General features: G+C 50.9%; 1 protein-coding gene across 1 annotated transcript; it reads right to left on the bottom strand.

The window, feature by feature from the left end:
* Window positions 1–2,974: 2,974 nt before the first annotated feature.
* Hgsnat (Heparan-alpha-glucosaminide N-acetyltransferase) lies at window positions 2,975–6,256 on the bottom strand. Its single transcript, XM_029112628.1, has 14 exons — window positions 6,247–6,256; window positions 5,983–6,128; window positions 5,816–5,869; window positions 5,619–5,709; window positions 5,354–5,496; window positions 5,135–5,180; window positions 4,975–5,044; window positions 4,800–4,869; window positions 4,564–4,716; window positions 4,315–4,410; window positions 4,055–4,182; window positions 3,458–3,562; window positions 3,260–3,372; window positions 2,975–3,181 (listed from the first exon to the last, which is right to left on the bottom strand). Exons 4-14 carry the CDS (start codon window positions 5,641–5,643, stop codon window positions 3,006–3,008), a joined length of 1,125 nt encoding a protein of 374 aa, XP_028968461.1. The 5' UTR covers window positions 5,644–5,709; window positions 5,816–5,869; window positions 5,983–6,128; window positions 6,247–6,256; the 3' UTR covers window positions 2,975–3,005.
* Window positions 6,257–16,966: the final 10,710 nt, after the last annotated feature.

A 16,966-nucleotide genomic window follows, 5' to 3' on the forward strand; every position in this document is an offset into this window, starting at 1 on the left:
GAATACCAGGGACTTATCACTGAGGACTCGGGAGAACAATCCCGTCGGGGGTCCATCGCAAGGATGGGCTCGGAGCAATCCATCCAAACCCGATGTTCCTAGAGGAGTGACGCGATAAAGAGCAGCGGCACGATGAGGCTCGAAATTTGGTTCCTGGTACTTTCGCACAGCGGCTGTGTAAGCTGCCTATACCAGAATCTCCTATTCGGAGATAAAAATATGGTTCTGACAAAGTAGGCAGTCCCCGGATGATGTCTTCCGATCCCAAATGAAAGATTATGAACCTTCTCGAAAGATGTCGAAAGAGCTGGAAGGCCTCAGTACTCAAGTCCCAATGAAACGGATCTGAGTTCTTGGGTAGACCGGAAGTCAGTGGTCTCGATGTCAGACGCAATGAGGACGAGTTCTGTCTGATCAGTCTTCGATTCCTGAGATCGATCATCGGGGTAAGTTTCAGCATCAGTCTGTACTTCCTCGTCTGTCAGCAAAGACGAAGATCTAGCACTGGCCTCCAAGGGTGAGATGGTTTCCGGCTACTGGGAGTGATATCGCTGGACAAAATCAATTGGGATCAGTATTCCCGGAATACCCTGATCGAGAAGTGTCCGACCTTCTCCGAGCAGGCTTTGGGAATATTTTCCCGATGTTTTCCATGAGTCAGTCCAAGCTTCCTTCGCTGTGTGCGTACATGGGCGAGAGCTACGGTCTCCCCGGAATGCGGCCAACTGCGTGCAGATGACGACATATTCAAGCTCTTATCTGAAATATCTTCTCGAACGATCCATAAAATTCAAAATAATATGTCGTTGTAGACGGATCGTGATAGCACTCGATGCTTATGACTCATGATAAGTTCCCCTTGTCTACGCGCCTCGGCATTTACGCGTTAAACAAACAATCAACTCGATGAGAGACGCGTGCCCCCGGACACGTCGAATCTGCTCGATTTTCTCTGATGCAATTGAATCAGAGATGAGGAAGATGAATCACGGGGTCTACGATGCTCCGGAGGTGGGGGGGAGATTATGGAACACCTAGAAGTCACCATTCTATCGAGGAGCATTTTTAGATTTTGAATTTCACAGCCGCTCAATAGCCTCGACTAAAATCGAAACCATTCCATATCGGCTTGAGTTGCTTTCAGATAAACTGATAGTAACGCTCGAGTGCTCACTCTGCCGATACGGACTAGGATCAGCCTCCTCAAGCCGAGGTCAAGCACCTAGAGAACATCCGTGGTTCAAACAGCGGGCAACTTGCCAAGAAACAACAGACGAAACACCGACTCATCCCGACTGAGTGGGGAACGACCAACGATGTTTTGCTTGCTTGTGCCGTTGTTTACGCTTTCACTGCGGGGTGACAGGAGCGAGTCGGGAAACGTGGCTCGTGGAAGAACCGTTTTGACGTAATTGATAAATGACCGGGGTCATATCTCATTTGCTTCCTTTTCCCCTCATATCGACGGTTTCCAGCCCGTTGTCCGCGCGGCGGCGACGACAACTCATTAACAAGTGAAATTTTTCCATGAGAGTGCTCTATTCTGGAAAATTAGCGGAAGTCCCTATTTCCGAGTGACCAGTTCATCGTTCGCCGTAATGCGTCAAACTGCCACCTACAGACCCTCGTTAAGAGCAGCAAGAGCTCGCCAGACGGGGCTCTATGAAAAAATATCCCATATCCTGCTCATATCCGGAGGTGAACGATTCTTTCCCTCCTAATCATAGGTCATGGAAGACACTCTGAACATCCGTTCCACGGTGGAAAAAACGCCCCGACTCGAATAGTGCTCACGCACATCGTTGAACTCGATTTGATTGCGCAAGAACCGTCCACCTGCCTGACATTTTGTGCATCTCGAAGCCCGGCGGACAAAACACAGAAGACCTTGTCAGGTCAGATTACCCCTCACAGTGATTTCTTCGCGGTGACCAGCACACGGCATGCCTTTAGAGCTCGCATGATAAAACAGTGGAACCTGATCAAACTGGAAAAGCCTTCTTCTAAAAATTCTTCGGCTAATAATAAATACGCCGAGCGAACGACCGCAGGGTGCCGGCAGAGGCAGCGATCCGAACGCTCGTAGGGTCCCAGAATTGGAGAGGAACCGTAGGATGGAATGGAGCCTGCTGGGGAAAATCTACGGCAAGCGAGCTTCGAGCATTTTTGAACGAGGCGTTCCTTAATCATTACAGGGCCTAGGCGGGGGTGACAGCTGGAGGTCTCAGTCAGCTGGAGCTGACTGAACGACTCGTTGCCCATCATGCACCGTCTCCACCTCAGCCCTGTCAAGGTAAGCGATTGCTCCTAGCTTCGTCCTTTGCATCATTAGAGCAATGAAAGGACCAAGCGCCATTTTGGAAGATATGCTCCGATTGTCGTAATCAGATACGCGCTGCACGTCACGATTCCGTCAACAGGAGAACATTCCCTGTCTCTTGTCGGAAGCAGCCCCTCCACGCCAGTCATTGGCACGAGTCCAGCCGTCATGAAAGTGGCGCCACTCTATTGAGACGCGGTTCATCGTCTACCTCAGTTCCGCGCTTCGGTTATCGCGCTTTCTCCTTTTTTCATATCTATATCGCAACTCCGGCGGCGACCCGCGGATCTCCGCGATTGGAATAAGAGAAGTTCGAGGAGAAAGCTTCTCGCCGTACTACTGGAACCTGAGACCTGTCGTTGTATTGCCGTTGACAACCTCCACAGCTGTTGTGATGTTATCAGAAAGAGAGAAAGGAAGGTATATCCGTACAGGAGACTTCATTCTCCACTGATCTTTCGGACGTAGATCGGTGAGTCTCCGGGGCCTCTCGGAGAATTTCGGCCGGTGCCAGCCGATCCGAATCATCGATTCGAGCACACCGTTTACGAGATTTTTTTCTTTTATCAAATACCTCTCACATTTGACCGTCCCCCCTTCATTCCGAGTCTACCCGGGAGGGGGCCATATAATTTACACAAGTAGGGGGTTGCCTTCAGGCTCTTCGAACTCTGTGATTGTTCGCTCATAGAGCCAAGTACACACGATTCTCGTGAAGGACATAAGCTATGAGTACCCATATGTACGCTCCTCCGAGATTCATAGCCATGTATCTCCAATGAGTCTCCGGACCTGCCCAAAACCACGGCAGCATATCCGTGACAAGCGCGTGGCCGACGTAAACGAGGATGGAGTTCATTCCTGCAATAGTATCGATTGAGAATCTCCGAGTCATCGCTTCTCAGCGCGAAAGGTCTGCTCCTCCCTAAAGTCACGCACCAGGGTAAATGAATGGCACTGCGGACCATAGGGCAAGAACATCGATGATGAGGTAGAAAACGCTCAGCAGCAGGAATGCCAGGCCGGCCGTGCATAAGACATACGACAGCGACCTGCAATGGAGGAGCTGTGATGAACTGAGAGAGATATTCAGAATAGACTCAGACTAAACGATCGTTCCCGAAGCCTTTGACGAACCACAGATTTTTGTTTATAGGTATCCAGCCGTCCTCTTTGCTGAATCCGCACAGGATGCCAGCCAGCAGTCCAAGGAGAACCCCCCAACAAATCCAGCGGCTTAGCCTGGAAGAGGAATACCGAAGTCGTTATGGTGGAATGCTGCAGCACGAAGCGCTGGCACTGATCGTCAGCCGGCCGAAAATGCTCCAAAGCGAACATGAGACGAAGCATGGGCGGACCGAATACGAAGCATTCCCGTGAGGTGAAGGATCGCTCCATCAAGATGGAAGATCGCTACACCAAGAAGTGAACTCGGTCAGATGGGTCCGAGCGAGGGCTCGACCAACTTGAGAGATTTCCGATAAACATCAGGAATGGCTGTTCAGCCAATCAATCGATAAATCAATCAATTAAAAATTATTCGATCGATTCTCTGAAGGATACGTTATCGTGGGAATGCCTCCGCCGGTGCGATGTCCCGACTAGTCGTTCTACTTCATAAACTGAACTCCATAGTTTTCGGAATCGGGTCCCCGAATAATTGTAAGAATTATGAATTCAGAGAATATGGGTGCCTCCCCCGAGTGAGTTGGACTCGAGGCGGTATGTGCACACCTGCGACCTGGATTGTTGAACGTGAGCAGAATTTTCCCAGCTTGGAGCCCGAGGAATGTCAGGAAAATTGACGTCAAGCAACCCAGAACGCCTTCGGGATCGAAAGGCTGTGACGTCTCGTATATTTTCTGCGGAAGAGAACACGACATATGTTAGACTCTCTGCTCTTGATGGGGATCGGTCTCCACGTGGGGGACCGAGGCTCCCAAATCTTGGTCCTGTGTCATTCAATCGTAATCCGAAGCCCGGTTAAGACTCACCTCCGTCGTAGGATGCCCGTACATGTGATTTGGACCCAAGACGACCCGATCGATGTATCCGGCTGCTCCACCCGTGCAATTGAAATGGGTACCATTCTGTGGGAAGCATCGATATAGCGTTGAGTATCAGCGACTTGCCGAATTCCAGGTGGAGACCCGAAATGAGGATTCACCAGGTTCACCTTCGTCGAATTCTGTTTTTCTCAGGCACATGCATATGATCCCTTTGCGGGATCAAAGCTTTCTAACCTCGTGGAGCCCGCCGGGGCCCAGGTATCCCTTGGGACAATCGGGAACATCCAGGAGGAAAGTCAAGAGCACATGAATGGCAACCAGTGAGATCATCATCACCCATTCTTGCCAATACAGAGCAACATCTCGAATTTTCGCCCACTTCGCCGTCTGGAACGTTGATAGCTCTCAAGATATTAGACGACACTCTATCAAGTCTCCAAGCGTATACGGAAGGACGATCAAAGAAATACCTCTGCAGCGTCGGTGGCCCTCGAGAAGAACATGTGCATGCTCGCAACCACAAAGTACGAGACCGCGAATCTGGAATAGACCACCGACAGAGATTACGAGATATTCTACGGGCGAAATATCGGCAATGACTCTTCAGAAACCATATCTTGACAAATTCGCAAGAGAAAGCACTACCGCTGCAGAACTCCGGGTATCCTGAGCTTCGAGATGTCATTGTTCTTGCCCATGCTGTTGAGGATGAGACCTGGGATTGATCTTCCATGAGATTAGAATGATCGGGCCGTTTCCTCATTTCGTGATTAGTCCGATATTTTCAACGACACGACGAGCTCACCTAAGAGGAACAGTTTCACCGATCTGGATAGAATTTTGAAGAAGATCTGGAATCAGAATGAGGACCATCAGAAAGTCTCGCGCGATCCTATTGTCCAAGACCGTACCATGATATTCTGATATTTTTGAATCTCATCCATTTGGTGGATAACAGGGACTGCTGGAAGCGTGGTACCCATGCGCAATTTCCCGGGTATGATTTTCAGATCTCAGGACTCACCTCGGACAGTGGCACGCATTTCCGACGCATGCTCCGCAGTGAAATCGCCATCGACACGCCCATGATCCACACGAACCAAGGGAAAAGCAAATCGGCGAACGTCAATCCGTCCCACGGAATGTGCTCGAAGAGCCAGAGTCCGCCTGAGGGGAGTGAGCCGTAAATGAGTTATGTTATATGTATGCTTCCACCCAAGCCTCGCGGCTGGGACTCATCGTATGTGCGTATGCGCAGATTCATTGAAAAAGAATCCTCTGGTCTCTACCTCCACCATAATTGACGAAAATCATCAAGAAAAGACAAAATCCTCTGAAAGCGTCGAGAGACTTGATTCGTGGCTTGCCGGCTTTCCCGATCTGCAATACATATCGAGTTCAAAACATCGAATTCCGAGGTCTCCGACAGACGAATGTATCGAAGAATGAGGGAATCTATCGAGGAAGAGTGATTACTCAAGCCCACCCCGTCTTCTGGCGGCCTAGATCCGGCTGTGCTGGAGCTCGCTTCCAGAGGGCCCTATAATACGGGAGGGCTCCCTTAGAATTAGTAGAACGTCGCGGGAATCAATCTACCCATACATGGATTCTCCTTGAATACTGGAAGCTTATGTAGGAGGAAAACTGACTCACCAGCGAGGAAGTTTCAGCATCGCCCGTATCGGATCGCAACTGGCGCAAGCGACGTTTCTCTCGGATAACTTTGACGAGCCGGCGGAAGAAGTCCAGGAGCAACTGGATGAATATGGCCGCTATCAAGGGATAGTATATCGATGTCGCTGGAATATTCGGAAATCTAGCGCAATTCCCACAAAAAGCTGTCTCCCCCCTCTCCTAGAGCTGGACTCATTCTTCATAAAAGTCCGTGGAGTCTCCGACATTCGGGATTCGACTCACGTTGTGCGACGATCTTGACAATGCAGGTATCCTCGTCCTCGATATCGACTACGTAGGATCCCTGGAAGAATCGGGAACGGGGAGGATTTCGAAACGGTTAGGAAGACTCGAAATCAAGCTTCGCCCAGACATATGAGAGAAAGAAGCAATTTATGGAATACGACTCTATTCTCACTCATCTACCTCGTTTTCGAAAGATGGAATCGAGCAGTTCGACGGAATGTGGCCATCAGCTCCTATTTGAAGCATGGTCATGGACGGGTAGAAGGTAGGCACGATCTGAGAACGCAAGAATCTCGATGGTTGCAACTCATCCCCAAGGAAATACTGACTTCAATTCTGAGAATCCATAGCCAACCTTTGACGCATTCGGAATCCTCGAGGAAAGTTCCATAAGTAAACTGAACTCGCACTGCGATTTGGGAATGGAAACTGATTTAAGAACCGACTCCCCAGAGCTCCAGGCGTGGATGTCCTCGACCCTACCCCCAGATGCGGCAGACTCTTCCGATACGACATCCGCTATCCCATGAAACAGCATATCGATACGCACCAAAAGTCGTTCTATGCACTGACCTTGTAACATTCGGTCGACTTCCAGCGAACAGCGACGGGGACGTCTAGATGCGATCTCACCGTTAGGAGTGCCTCGTTCATTCCCGGCTCCATGATGTTTATTTGTCTGGCGGTCGAAGAATCAGGTTGAGCTTCGGAGCTATACCAGTCGCCGATAGGCATCAGACGATATCCGTGGGCCGGACTCGGAGCTCCTCCGATAACTAATCAATCAAATGGATGCTACTATGGAGACAATCGATGACGGAAAATGACTCGGGATGCTCCCGAAAGGCCGAGACTGTGACCGTAGACGGCTCTCCCGGGATATCAAATTCCACCGCTGAATGATTGTATGTGTTGGAGGGAGACCCGAAGATAGACCACAAACTTGGTAGTCTCCGGACCGCAAGGAGTCCCGATCGTGCCATGAAATCGGACTCACTTTGGATGGTACGCGAGGAACCACTGCGAGAGTCCAGCAGCTGATGGGACATTCCACCAAATATACGCTAAGCGGAAATCCTCGGGTGTCTCTGCTGCGAGGCTTAATCGTCACAGCCAGTAGGTTATTTACGGATGAAAGGCTCAGGGACCTTTAGGTATCTACCCAGCAGATCTTTCGCTATACGCGTTGACGGACACCTTTACGTCAATGCGGGTGATGGGGACCTTTGGTATTTGCCTGTCTCTCCTCATCTTCTAATCTTCGATTCTCAACGGGAGCTGCTTTCAACGAAATCTGATCTTCGTTCCAAAAATATGGAATATTCGAAGATGCAGCTCAACAGGCAGCCCAAACCTTGAAGTTCTGGATACAGCAGCCAGTGAACAGATCATGGGCTTTCAACATGACAACCCTTTCCTGGAACTCACGAACATCGTCCAGGGTGCTCGGATCGTGCGATCATAGCGTATAAGACATTCGAGGTGCACTTGGAGATCCATCTTCCTCTCTCTTCGATCGCGCATGAAAAGCCTGATCGATTCTAAGGATTACACACCTCACAATCCATCACAATTACGCGGTCTTCCGAGAGATTGCTCTGGCGGCTCTTCGGGGAGGGAACCCCCTTTCTTCTTTACACTCCGAAGAGAGAGAAGTCGCGCTTCTTGCCCTAAGGGCTCCTGCTGCTCCGTTCAAAAACTCACGGCGGGAAGGGTCCGAAAACCTTTCTTAGGCTTCCGTGTCTACATGGGGAACATTCTGAGCTTAGCCGATTTTCGGGATCGAAATGATTTTCGCGATTATGTATCGATCCCAGGAAGCTTCCCGAGCCACTTGCACTGGAATCCACGCCGGCTTTCGCACGTTCGCTCGTATCACGGGTCTGCTCCGGAGCTTTTCGTTCCGCTCTCCCTTAACATGCGGTCAGTCCTCGGTTCGACGTCAACGGACCGTTCGGAGCTCTGTCAATCCGATTCTACCCTGAGGGTCAAACTTTCCCGACTTACGTCTTATTGAAAATTCTGCGCACCCTCGGGCGAGCATATCAATAGACAGAACACACAGAAAATTAATCGGATGCCCTTGATCAGTCATTCTAATGAGACTGACTGACAATTAGTGAGTGAGCCTACGATAAACGCAGTGGCAGCTCGTCACGGGTCACGGTATAAATTAGTCTCACGTTTCCGTAGCGATTTCTCGAGATTCCTGAACTAGCTGAATACCGAGAATCTCGAGGGTGCAAATCGTCGCAGTCGACTGGAGACCAAGTTTAATTTGAGGGCTCCTTGACAAGAATACGCCTAGCCCGACGACGCGACGTTTGACAGAACATCTTCGACTTTCCAAACTGCTCTGAGGTAGCACCCACCTGTTCTGGTGACTCCCGTGTACTTGACTCTACGTCCCAGTCAACTGCACGCACTTCCGCGGAACTTGTCTTCGCACCGAAATCGGTTTGCCATGATCAGTCCTTGGCAGTAGCGCTCGTCAGCTGTGGGATCAGGCTGGCTCCTGGAGTGGTGCGGTGTGAGAAAGAGTTGCCGTACCGCGCGAAATCTTCTTCTTCTCAGAGAAGTCAGCTCATGGAAGCTCCAGTAGAAGCTTAGCTGCCCCATCCCGCGTGAGGGGTCATTTCAGACTCGCGCTAGCCTTGCTCACCCATGAAGGATTCTCAGATTAAGGCTCCGTCAGCTGGGAGGAGGACCATCTCTGCACCTTCTCGACCGAGAATTTCAGGGTCTAGCGAATTCGTGAACTGCAAGGCTCTGATCGGCTCAGCTGGACGCGAGAGTGACAGATAGCACACTTCTCCGACTGGGTCACGGAAGTCCTCCAATCATCCTAATCATCGCTCACGACCTGCCAAGGGAGGATCCGAATTCCAGCGAATTCCTAGTCGCCCCATTTTTTCGAACGTATGCATGGGAAAGCCCTGTCGGGCTTATCGGAGCTCAAGGCCATATCATTGATTGAGTATGCATCGTATAAGAACGGGGACGGGGAGCCTCAGACAAGGAGATCTGAGCGATGCACATACATCGAGATGTGTTATGATTTGACCGGGACACTTCCGGGAGGAGTATTTCAGAGTCTCATTTTCTGATGAGAACCTCCGGGAGCTTCGTAGGATTGTGCTTCTCTTCCAGAACCTGTTACAAAGAGAACAAGAGACGATGAAAACCTGAGGCTCAGTTTCAATGAGGTGGTTTCGGACCGCGACGGTCCGCGTTAGGTGCGAGCAGCTTGGGGAGACTTCTTGAATTAGGGCTCTGCGATAATTTCGATCAAAGTCGGCATCGGATATCGGAAACTTCGCGGGGTGTGCGCACGATATTCCGTGTGATCGCCCATACAACGCTCGTGAAATCCTCAGAGAGAATGCCGCGGAGTGTACAAGACAATCCGAGAAGAGACGTCTCTGATTGTGAACTTCCTTTTCCAGATCGGGCCTCTCTCCTCAGACCAGATCGAGCGTGTCCGTGGACGGAGCGCGACAGCATACTCTTTCCCGGCTCCATTGATCGTGACACCCTGTCGGCTCCTTCACGAGTTCCACCGCGAGTTCTTCGAGCCTCGGTGAGTAACACTGAATGTTCGAAAACTTTCTCCATCGGAAGAGCGGGTACGATAGAACGAGTTAGTGACTCTACCAGCTGTTGAGGATGCTCACCGACGAACCCACTGGTTTCCGCATGTTCTCTGTCTGGTCATCGAATCATCATCTCTGTAGGTGAAGCATTATTATGAAGATCCGGAACCTTCTCATCAGGCTGGTCGATGTACCGACATCAACCAAAGTTTTCCATATGACTCCTCTCCTCGTGATGGCTTATTTCTACACCTACCTAAATCTCAAATGTGAGTTTTGGATTGTATGAGATCCTCGCTTTTACATCGATACACACTGAAGGCTTCCGGATCCCAGTACAGGTTGACAAATATTTCGCGGTGGATCCCAGCTGGATGATGTCCCTAGTATTCTTCACTCACGGTGCTTCCTATCCGGACCAGACCATAAACAATTATTTCAATGGAAAAGTGCCGATACAGCTTCAACGCAAGTATCATATCAGTATGTCAGAGAGAAATCAGCTTCAGACTGAGATACGGGAGGCCAGATCATGGATCAGGATTGAAGGTGACGAGTTCTCTGAAAAGGACATGTGACTGTTTTCGGTAAGCTCAAAGATCCTCACAGGCCAACTGACCCCGAATGGCAAGCAGCAGATGCGGCTCCTCGGAGAACATCTGAGGAAAAACTACAACCCGAATTGTTTGGAAGCAGCGTCATTCGTATCCCCCGTGAAAAGATGCAATGACAGCATTTTCTACCTGTACCAGGTTCGTGTTTAGGAAGCCGCAGGCGATCTACGCACTCCGATTGTCGCGGGAGGGGGCCACGCCTCCGATCGCGCTGAGAGAAATCGGCTTGAAGTATACCTAGAAAGGAGCGCGAACGAGAAGAACGTTGCCGAAATGTATTTTCTCTATGGGGGAACAGTCAAGGCACGCGACGGTCCGTGACTTGCCCAATTTGAGAGCTGTAGAGGGAACGCCATCGTGCACATTCTAAAGTCCTCCACGCACCGCAGAGATAGAGTGGTACACTCGCTCTTTGCTGTCTGACCCCCGAGGTTGAGGTTTCCGGAGCCGTTCGAGATAGCCTCAATCGGAAGACGAGTCCGAATGGATTGGAAAGGCTATTGACTACCGTCAGCCCCACTTTGAACGAGACTCCTTAAGAGCCCAGAAGCTCCTGTCTCGCACAGTATCCGGAGTCTTGATCCGGAAAACTCGAAGAAAGTTATCATTAGCAATCGAGTTCTCATGATGAATGAGGAGCATTCTTCCAAATTCCCAGTGTCTTATTCCTCTTGAAGGGGCTCTTCAACTCTACGAATATACCTCTAGAATCCCAGATCACACTGCCAGCTGGAGACGACCTCATCGATCAGAGGTAGCCCAATTCAAAGAATCGAATCTCGAACCTTGTGGATGAAGCCCCGCTCGTATGAGTGGATTGACCTTTATCATCACCGCTCTTCCGGATTTCAGATCGCTGATTGCCAACATGGGGTCCATACTGAATCGTATGGTGCATTACCCGGCTAGAATCGTGAATGGATACCTTCAAGACATCATACGCGACACGGAAACCACACAAAACCGTCTGAAACCCGACACGTAGGCAGCCTCGCGCTCGGTGGAGCAATGTACCTAGTTGAGGAGCTTGGGAGGAGCTTGTCTCTAAGCACCGCTACCTGGTTCACAGAGTTGTGGTCGATGTTTTGCTTTCGGCTCTCGCGGACGGCCAGAAATTAGACTCGAGGCTGGCCAACACGTCCAGGTCTTTGCTGAAGGACATGAAGAAAGCTATTCTGACGTCGCAGATAAAAGGATTCCAAAAAGATCTCGTCGCACCAATTTTCAGCGACCTGAAATGGCGTCTCCAGTGAGTCCTTCCCACGGTTCTCGATTTGCAACAGAATCAAGCATGAGCTCTCGCTCCATAGTTTCGATGGGCGATCGCGGGGTTTCCCGAAAAATGAGGAGTGCCAATGTCTTCCCGCGCCCGTACGCGCACGATACGACCCTGCATTATTGAGATCTTCCGTTTCAGGAACATCACGGATACAGAAGCGGTTCCCAAAGTCAATTTGCTCCTGCTTTGTCTGACCCCCTTGCAATTAGCTGCAGCTTTCAAGAGCTTCATCAGGAACGAATTTTCATTCACAAATGTCTATGGGGACGCTTTCGAGTTTAAGATATTCAGCGGAGGGCGTGTTGTGATGAATTCGCTGTCGTGGACTTACTCCGAAACTGGTGAGTGGACCATCATAATCGGTAGTCGGACCAAGAGAAGCGATATATATGTATGCAAAGCCGATCTGGCGGTCAAGTCCCCCCTCGATGAGCCCCTTAGAGCCCGCCGCGAGCCGAGCACGGGGTAGGCGGTAGACTGAGCCAGGTTCTCACGCTCACGTATACATATGTCTGTATGTAGGTAGCGCGGCGGGAAAAGAGTTATCGAGCTTTATCGAAAATTTTCTGAATGAAAAGATGGCTGAAAATTGAAAAACGAGAGGTGGGAAACGAAAAGTGAAAACGGTTCCACGTTTCTCACGGCTCGTGTCGGACTTGAGCTGAAGTTTCGTAGCTCTCTGCTACTCCCACAGACCACCTAGCCTCCATTGAAGCCTCGGCGAACCAGTCGCGATCGGTAAGCCGGCACCGCTGGCTGCGCCACCATGTAATCACCAGAAGAGGTCGCAGTTTTCGGCAGAGATGCTTGTAGCGCTCCGAGAATGGACCTGACTCAAGCATAGTATGGAATCGCCAGGAAAAAAATATATTGGTAGTTTTATGTCAACGACGTGCTTGCATGACGTCAAAGTCTCTGAGAGGAGACTCTGATCGAGATTGGAGAGGTGCGCGAGCCAAGTCGACCGTCCTTATGATGTCGCTGCTTGAGTCGTCGACAAGGTTTCATGGTGATATTGATATGCGGCTCAAGTTCCGAAACAGGTAGCCGGATAAGCAATGGTCGCGAAGAAGTTGTTTACATTGCGTGAGAAGTGCCGGAGAAGTCTCGTCGGTGGACGTTGGGAACGCCGGCGATGGGACCCCTCGATGGAGACGCGGTGGGCCCACTCTCATCGCGCGGGATCAGGCCGGCATGGAGCTAAAATCAGTTATTATATGATTCGCAGATTCGACGTATACTTATCGGACCCGGAAAAGTTGGAACCAGCTGACACTCGACGAGTTTTTGGACAACATCGCCGAGTTCACCCCCTCATCACCGAGCTTGACGGCCCAAGGGGCTGCGAGCAACGTTCCGAGCAACAACACGAGCAGCATCAAGAATGGCAATAATTTGGGCGGCCTGAGTGGCAAAAATAAAACGGGTCTGCTCTAATCGTTCGAAGTGGTGAAGCGAAAAAGCATCGAGAGCTGCTTCGGGGAAAATTTCGTCTAACTTCCGTCCGTAATTTTTATTCTATGCGTGATACCTGGTAATGATGTTTTCACGCAACGCTACGCGTACCGAATGCGAAGCTTCTACCAGGAACGAGTCCCTGGTCCCCTAGACCCTAGAGTTATGAAAATTCATTAATCAGCTTTCATGTTACTCTCTCCCCACCGCGAGGTGAGAAGGTTTCCGGATGCCCAGAAACGCTGAATTCCAGAGCTTCGTCCACCCCATCGCTTAGGTGAAGCCGGTTGAAGAGCAAGACTAGAGGGAATCGCCATATTGAGCTTTAATGCTGCCACACTCCGAAAATGTCGATCTTTCTCGGGGATTTCTTCTACGCTGCGACAAGAAGAGACGGGCGTATTCGTCAGTCTCAGGTCTAGCACGTGTTCTTTCGCGACCTAGGGATTAGGGGAGACACCGAAGAATTTATCGGGAGATCCGGAGCAATCGATCGGAACTCGGAGTCGGAGCACTCAGAAATATTCGATCCGTGTCGTATGACCCTGCGCCGCCGGTCCGCCCTCGCCGGGAGCGATATCTCGGCTGGTTTCCAGGTCGGGAATCGAGCCTTCGAATGAGCGATCGAAAAGACCTCCCGAGAGCAAGACTGATACAGTTGCATGTGGCTAGAGATGGCACACGGAAGGGCGACGGCGGAAACCTGAAATTATCTCCGCACTTGAAACCGGACGTCGCAAACACCCGTCCCGCGAGCCGATTTCGAAGCGATTCACGACTCAAGTGAAATTCAACGAGCGCTTCAGTGGCCGGCCATGCAGCGCCCTCAAACGCTCGCCTCAACCCTGCTAGGAGTCGTGCTGCCCTCGATTCTTCATCGCGAGCCTTGGCTTCGTGGCTTTACGCGTAGTCATTTGTACAGCGTCTGGGGCAGGGCTTGGACGTCGAATTTCGGAGTTATCACGCTTCGAATGAATCGCTGTTGTAGAAGTGGGTCGCTCCTTCGGCACACGAAGGCAGTGCGGAAGGATTCAGTGCGAGGCCCAAACACAAATCACAGAGCTGCTGAAACCTGCATGCAGGAGAGTTGGGGAGTAGGCATATATACCCGCACGAATCTTCCTAGAGAAGGAGCGATACCCCTTTCCTTCAAGCATCGTCTCTTATTCGGAAGCGAAGTTGCACTCAGAATTTGTGTGAGAGGTCCTCCTGCCAGCCGGACCCTCCTATTGGCGTACAGTTCACGGAGTCCCATGATTTTCTTCCCTCTGATGCCTCGAGTTAGACACAGACGGACTCATGCAGAGTGGACGCCGGTAGCGCCGGGCAGAAGGGGATGCTCCAGATGGTCGTCCCTCCGCGAGTCCCGATGGCGCGTCCTAACCAAAAGGTTGAGGGAGAACTCGTGCGTTTGAAGGTTTCCTCTCATGTTGGGCCGTCACTTCCCCGCAATCGCGCGAGTCGCGAGGAATTATCTTCAGCGCTCCGCTGTTCGATATGATATCCATAACTTTATGAGTACGGAAAGCTCTGGCTTTATCTCCCACGAGATTTTGTGTTGATCATCTCAGCTATGGCGTTGAGCTACCCCATTGCCAGTGACGGGTTTGCCCCCCGAGTCGTCGACTGGAACGATAATAAAAGCCCCATTCAGGTATCTCCGAGTATACCGCGGCAGGCATCGACCACTTCAATATCCCACTCATCCTTATCTCGCTATTCAACCATTCGACTGCTCATCTTTCAACCATTCTCGGTGTCCATAGTATGAGGCCCATTTTACCCTCGGAAGAATCTAGCGAGAGAATCCCCGATTCGATCTCATGAGGAAAAGAACGCAAGGAAACACCCAGCATCAGCCCACTAGCGAGGCCTCGGACAGTGAAGTGAACTCAATGGCTTCGATTTTCCGGATGTGCAACACTTGCTTCAGAGATGACTGAGGGTCTCCAGGAAAATAGTCCCTAGAATTGCGGGGACGAGACAACAAGACAAGGCGATTCTCAGCTGCGGCGGATCCGCGATGTCCTCGGGGGCTTAGGGCGTTCGATGCGAGGTCCTCCTCCGACATGGGAAGTGAAGGCATTTGGGACCCGCAAGGGTCAGACGATCGGTCCGTGAAGCCTCTCCGCCCTTCGGGATCCGCCTTCGACTTGGAGCACAAATTAGAGATGGCCCCTCATGATACGAGTCGGGTCATTCGCGTCATCGCCTCTGCGATGTTGGCAATCATTGTCGAGTGTGTCGTTCACCGTAGGCACCGTAGGCAATCGTATCGGTGAACGTACTCAGCGTGCTCAATTGTAGGAATCCACCCACCAGGGGTACTTTTCCCTCAGAGGCAAGGGCGGCGCCGATCGCCTCCTCGGGAACGAAAGGCGTGCCCCAGACGCATCGCGTCAACGTCTGTTGCGTGATCGTGTACTTTTTCGCTTGCATGCTCTTCGCATGAAATTGTTCTATCGCCGCCTGATTTCCGCGACTGAACACTGTTCCCCGATAACCGACAATGAGTTCCATGTGATACATAGCGCAAGACCATGGGTCGAGGTTTTCCCGGATCTGAGGGAGGAACCGGAGCAGGAAGTTCCCGGGAAGATGGAATTCATGCTTTGAGCGCAGCATACTTCCACTGTTGATTTCGAGTGCAACCGCAGCACCGTATTTCCTCGTCAAAATCGACCCACGCCGTTTCGTTCTCGTCCTGCAAGTGACGCGGCAGCGCGCAGGCGCTAGCCGAATCGCCATCCGGCTCCCAGACGTGGATATTGGGCACCAAAGAGCATGGCACTTCGGACAGGCTGTGGAAGCTTGTTTTTGCTTGCAGGATAGAATAAACAATCGACCCCAAAACTCGCTTTCCAGCAGTGGTTGCAAGATTCTGTTATTCTTTCCACTCCCCCCTGATCTCGCTTAGCACTGTCGTTGCTCCCGGGAAACCGGAATTCCGAGCGGACTTCCTATTCTAGACCCTTGAGATCAGCTCTTTTCCTTGAAATCGGAAACTCTCCTTCCGCCAAGCATTGTATTCCGTGCCCCTCCGCCGTGATCGACGAGTACCGTGTTTCCCCGAATATAAGCCAGGGCTTATATTCGCCAACTACCCGGAAAAAAAGCAGGAGGGCTTACTTTCGGGGTAGGGTTTACTTCAACTTATGAAACAAATCGGAATGACAACAAAAATCCGAATTCGACAAATTACCACGATGATCGTCAATCGAATACGACAATCTCATCCTCTTCTGTCACGTCTTGTTAACGATCTAAATCTAAAGCCTGAAGAACCCCCTCAAGCCTCCGACTTTCGATCGCAGAGCGATCCCTTGGGCCGAGACGCTCGTGTTTCCCGATGTGACTGTCCTCAAAGGCATGACTTTTATCGAGATAGCCTGCGCGGAGAGCATTCGCGACACACTCATTCGAAATCTTCCCCCGAGATTTCCTGACCCATGAGGCAGCTTCGCTCAGAGGGGGGTTTAACGAAACCCCGCATGTTCCTCTGCAGACGGTGCTCGATGAAATCGTTGACGTTCGAGCGCAGATAATCTTTGAATGGTTTATTTATGGCCAAGTCCAGCGTCTGAAGATGGCCCGTCACGCCAGCGGGATTCATGATCTGATCAACGCCTCTACTCGCGAGAAATTTCTTCATGTCTCGGGACAATTATATGGTACTCATCGCTATTCCTGAGGTTGAATACTGTAACGTGTGATAAGCCAGATAACGAAGGTAGGGAATGAATGTTAATTTATTCCTGGACGAGTAGCCTTTTATA

The sequence above is a fragment of the Galendromus occidentalis genome, unplaced genomic scaffold, assembly GCF_000255335.2.
Source record: "Galendromus occidentalis unplaced genomic scaffold, Mocc_1.1 scf7180000077522, whole genome shotgun sequence".
NCBI lineage: Eukaryota > Metazoa > Arthropoda > Arachnida > Mesostigmata > Phytoseiidae > Galendromus > Galendromus occidentalis.